Source organism: Trypanosoma equiperdum (genome assembly GCF_001457755.1).
Source record: "Trypanosoma equiperdum strain OVI genome assembly, contig: ctg_48, whole genome shotgun sequence".
NCBI lineage: Eukaryota > Euglenozoa > Kinetoplastea > Trypanosomatida > Trypanosomatidae > Trypanosoma > Trypanosoma equiperdum.
This window is the reverse complement of record NW_027124409.1, coordinates 10709-15428: the sequence shown is the minus strand read 5'-3', so window position 1 is coordinate 15428 and position 4720 is coordinate 10709. Positions and strand designations below refer to the sequence as shown.

General features: G+C 44.2%; 2 protein-coding genes across 2 annotated transcripts; both read left to right on the top strand.

Annotated features, from left to right (window-relative positions):
- Positions 1-592: 592 nt before the first annotated feature.
- TEOVI_000204200 (uncharacterized protein) lies at positions 593-2107 on the top strand (the record flags this gene model as incomplete). The annotated part of the gene is made up of 1 exon (XM_067225173.1): positions 593-2107. One exon carries the CDS (start codon positions 593-595, stop codon positions 2105-2107), a length of 1515 nt encoding a protein of 504 aa, XP_067081274.1.
- An 832-nt stretch (positions 2108-2939) lies between these two features.
- Positions 2940-4328, top strand: TEOVI_000204100 (adenosine transporter 1; the record flags this gene model as incomplete). The annotated part of the gene is made up of 1 exon (XM_067225172.1): positions 2940-4328. The coding sequence occupies one exon, from the start codon at positions 2940-2942 to the stop codon at positions 4326-4328; it is 1389 nt and encodes a 462-aa protein (XP_067081273.1).
- Between the last annotated feature and the right edge of the window lie 392 nt (positions 4329-4720).

Below are 4720 nucleotides of genomic sequence, written 5' to 3'. Positions count from 1 at the left end.
ATATATATATATATATTTATATTTATTTATTTTTAAATATATATTTTCCGTGCTGATACCATCGTCTTCACTTTTCTATAATTTCTTTATTAGTAAAGCCACGGTTTAGCGCAAGCCGTTGCGGCGGCAAACAGCCAACATCACAAACACGAACAACAACAAAAAGAAGAAGGGAAAAAAAAAGGCACCCAAAAGACGGTGTTCACCTGGTGAAGTGAAGTGAAGTGAAGGAAAAACTGAAACAACAGGCAGTCCTCTTCTTTTTAACCATTCATCTGAAGGAAGCTGGAAGGGGAGGGGAGGAGAAAAGAAGAAGAAATAAAAGGAATTTGAATATTGTTGACCTCGTTTCTTCACAAAAAAAAAAGGAAAAAAAGGACCCATCCGATCACTTTTACCACACTCATATATATATATATATATATATCCGCACATTTCCCTATTGGGGGAGGTGTTGCAGTGAAGAATCCAAAGGCGCTTTGGGCGTTGGACAAAAGGTAAAAAGAAAAAAAAAAGACGGACAAAAGTTAGCGTGTGTGGGAGAGAAATAGATTTCACGGAATCATCATTGTATTATTTCGCCACTGAAAAAATGAACCAACCGACAACCACACACAAGACGCCTTATTGCCAAACAAAGGTTCAAACACAAGCAAACCCACGCTCAGGACCAGCCGCCCGACGTCCCCAACACCGGCAGTCACGTTCATTAGCAGCTGCTTCAAAAGGTAAACAAGGCCGTGCAGGGAATTCGGCACCGAAATCAACGCAAAAGCGCGCTGCAACGCGTGCAAGTCGAGGAAACCCTTTGGATATCAGTAAATCAACTGAAATCAGCACCAGCGACACTTCCGCCGCAGTGTGTCTCGCATCCCCACCTTATTGTGAATCCGCTGCTGTCAGTAAGGAAAGAAGTAACGTTCCACTCACGCCCACACGGAGACTCAACTCACTTCAGCAACTCAAGCCAGATGACCTCTCGAGTTCAGCTAAGGAAGTGAAGGAAACGGAAGAAGCCGCCCCGGCCTCCTCGCTGAGCGCTTCTGCGTTTAGTACGTTGTTATCTCCTACGCAGATTCTTCAAGCCACTGGGCTACATGGCGGTATCACAACGCAAAGTGTAACGAGCGGCCCTGGAAGTGGTGACGATAGGGAGGTTCTACGAACAGAAATGAGTCGGAAAGGGCTGTCCGTACATGCGGCACCTTTTCTTCCTCTCTCGCGAACTGCTCCTCAGTCACCCGCTTTGGCACAAGCAACGTGTGAACATGGTGTTCCTTTGTTTCCCTGCGAAGGATCAAAGCGGTATATTGACAGCATTGTTAGCCCATGCAGTGTTGAGGATGTGAGAGCACAATCGCATTCACTGGAGTTTCCATGCACTCCACTTGTATTAAGAGGTGGAATGGTGTATCATCCACCAGGATTCAGAGGTGGTGGGGCTCTTGCCACCTCTGAGAGTTGCTTGTCCCCAGATACGCCGAAAGTTGGCAGTACCAGTTCTATAATCCCTGCTTCAGTTAAACCAGTTACATCGTCGCCAACCTTTGATACGTTACGCTGCCAGCAGTGTGTTCAATGCGGCGATGGGAAAGATGACAGTGTTGAAGATATTCCCTACACAACCGAAGGGGTTGAAGATAGTTGTGAAGGTGATGGTATTCGACACCTGCGCATTCCATTCACCGACGCGGAAGCCCAAGATGAGGCAAAAATGCTCCATATGCTTCAGATGGGTGAAGAAGAGGAAGATGCCGCATCTGTTGGACAGGAATGGCAGGAATGTATCTTTGGTTCATCCAACGCAGGTGCAAGTAATGTTGAACTTTTCCACTGCGCAGGGGGTTATTGGGATGTGAATGGTCCCTCCGTAGCAACGCGTCGCCTGCTACGTCACCGCATGCCATCTTCATCCTCTCTCAATATAGACGCACAAGGAGATGAATTCTCCTCCGTGTTGGCGTCTCAAAGCGAATACAGCGCAGATCACGGTCATTTTGCTTATGATAATGATGATGGTTCATGGGAAATGAGCAGCAGTGCGTACGCGGATAGTTTGGATGATGAGCAATTGGAGTGGATTGAACAGCACCTACGTGCCAAGTAGGCACAAGAACGCAAGGGTCAGTCCCTTAGTATTCATTTGTTTGTTTCTCTGTTGTTTTGTTTCGTTTTGGGTTCTGCCCTTTAAAAGGTATCTTTCACATCTCTTGTCTACGTCCATTTTGAAATCAGAAGAGTGTTAGTTGTTCCTTTCTCTTTTTTTTCTCTCTCTCTCTTTTTGTTGGGTGTGTTTTTCCCTCTTTTTTTTTCCATTTGTCCTTCTTTTTTTTTGTTTACTATTCTCTACTTGCGTTGCGCGCATTATTACTGCGGTGCCAAACTGACGAAAGTGCTTGAGCGTTTTGGTATATTTACAACGAGAGAACAGTTCGGCAGTAAACCTCATTCATCTTCCACTGCGTGTTCTTCGTGGGTTTTATTGAAGTTCCTTTCATCGTTTTCTTTTTTCCTTTTATTTTCCCCTCTTTTAGGGGGGGGGGGGAAAATGGGGCGGGGGGGATGAGCCCAGTGAATGGAAAGGATAATGTTTTTATGCACTTGGTTCCACGATGCGTGTGCGTGTGAGTACAATTGGTACTCCTCTTTGTGTATCCCCTTTGTCTAGTGTTTGTTTATATATATATATATATATGCATGTGTCTGCCTGTGTGTTTGTGTGTGCTTGAGTTTTTGGTGTGTTTTGCTTGTCATATCATTTCCTTACGGAATCATGTGCATAATGGATATTGTACTAATCTCACACTCTTGTTGCCTATTGACGTTGTTATGTTTCCACTTTTTTTTTTAATTATTTGTTTTGCTTTTATGTTTATGTTGTCTTATGCTATTTGTAGGGGTGCGCTTCACCATCTAGCTGAGTCATTTAAGCAAGAATCATGCTCGGGTTTGAGTCGTTTTCTGAGTTCGTCGTCTATGTCACCTTCATCTTTTTTGGGATGTCGGTGATGATGGTGACAAATGCCATTTACTCCATACCAGCCTTCTTTACGGAATACTACAAGTATGCACAAGGCAGCTCGGACGCTCAAACAGAGAATGAGAATTTCTGGAACAACATACTCACGTACTACAACGCCGCAGTGTTTAGTGCTCAGGTGCTTCTGGAAACTTTTATGCTGACGAATGTTGGAAGGCGAATCCCCATCCGGATCCGGCTTATCTTTGGCCTCACTATTCCTCTTGTAGAACTTATTGCGCTTATACTTATCACCGTGTGCCATACCAGTGAAGCAGGCGCCAAAGCAACTATTATAATTATTGCTTTGGTTGGTGGTGTTTCCAAAACACTTTGCGACTCGAGTAATGCGGCACTGGTAGGACCGTTTCCAACGAGGTTTTATGGGGCTATTGTGTGGGGTCTTGGTGTTTCCGGGCTCATTACTTCCCTCATGTCTATCATTATTAAAGCTTCGATGGATGATAGCTTCGAGAGCATGTTAACTCAGTCGAGGATATACTTTGGTATTGTCATATTTATTCAGGTGATCGCCTGTGTTCTTTTGGCTCTGCTAACGAAGAATCCTTATGCGATAAAATACGCCGCTGAGTTTAGGCATGCTGCAGCGAAAGAGAGCGCAGTGGAAAGTAACGAACCTGTTCAAGAGACCATTACAGACCAAGAAGCTAATGCCGGAGAGGAGGGCGAACGGGTGGAGAAGTCAACTTCCAAGATGAATGTCCTGAACGTCAGCGAAGATCCGGACAAGATGAAGGATACCGATCAGGTTGATGGCACCACCAACGCACAACAAATGCTCGATGCTAATTTGTGGTTTGTGGTGAAGCGCATTTGGCCCATGTTGGTCTCGTGTTTCTTCGTATTTTTTGCTACCCTCCTCGTCTTCCCCGGTGTATTTTTCGCCGTTGAAGTGAAAGATGGATGGTACATAACTCTCACCGCCGCTATGTTTAACTTCGGTGACTTTCTCTCCCGCCTCGTACTTCAGTTCAAGCAGCTGCGCCCATCGCCCATCGTGGTCCTTATCGGAACGTTCGCTCGTTTGTTGATCATTCCACTGCTTGTGTTGTGCGTGCGCGGCATCATTCCCGGTTCCGCACTCCCTTATATTCTTTGTCTTCTTTGGGGTCTCACAAATGGTTATTTTGGTGGTATGTCTATGATTTATGCGCCACGTACCGGCTCTTTAACAACTGCGGGTCAACGCTCCCTTGCCGCCATTTGTGGGAATTTGGCCCTTTTACTCGGCCTCTTTGCCGGCTCCATGTTGGCTTTGGCGGTTATGACGGCTCTTCCAGAATCATAACTGTCCCTAAGAGGAGGTAATAAATGAATAAATGAAAGAATGAATGAACGAATGAAAAAGAAAAAAAAAGGCATAAAATAAAAAATAAATGAGAGCAAAACGTTTATTGAATTGGTTAAAAGGTTTTTCTTATTTTTTTTTTAAAAAAAGAAAAAATAGAAAAAAAGGAAGACGGATTAAGAAGTTGTATAGGGTAGCGGCTAACAAAGGGAAACGACAAGAAGAAAGAAAGAAAGAAGGAGAAAGAAACTGGAAGAGAGTTTTTTTTTTTTAAAAAAAGAAAAAGGGTAGGAAAAAAAAATTTAATCGGTGTAACGCGAGTATTTGAGGAGCGGAAGGAAGAAAACGGTGGAGTAAAATTAACGATGAGGGGACGGGTCACTTTTTGTTTT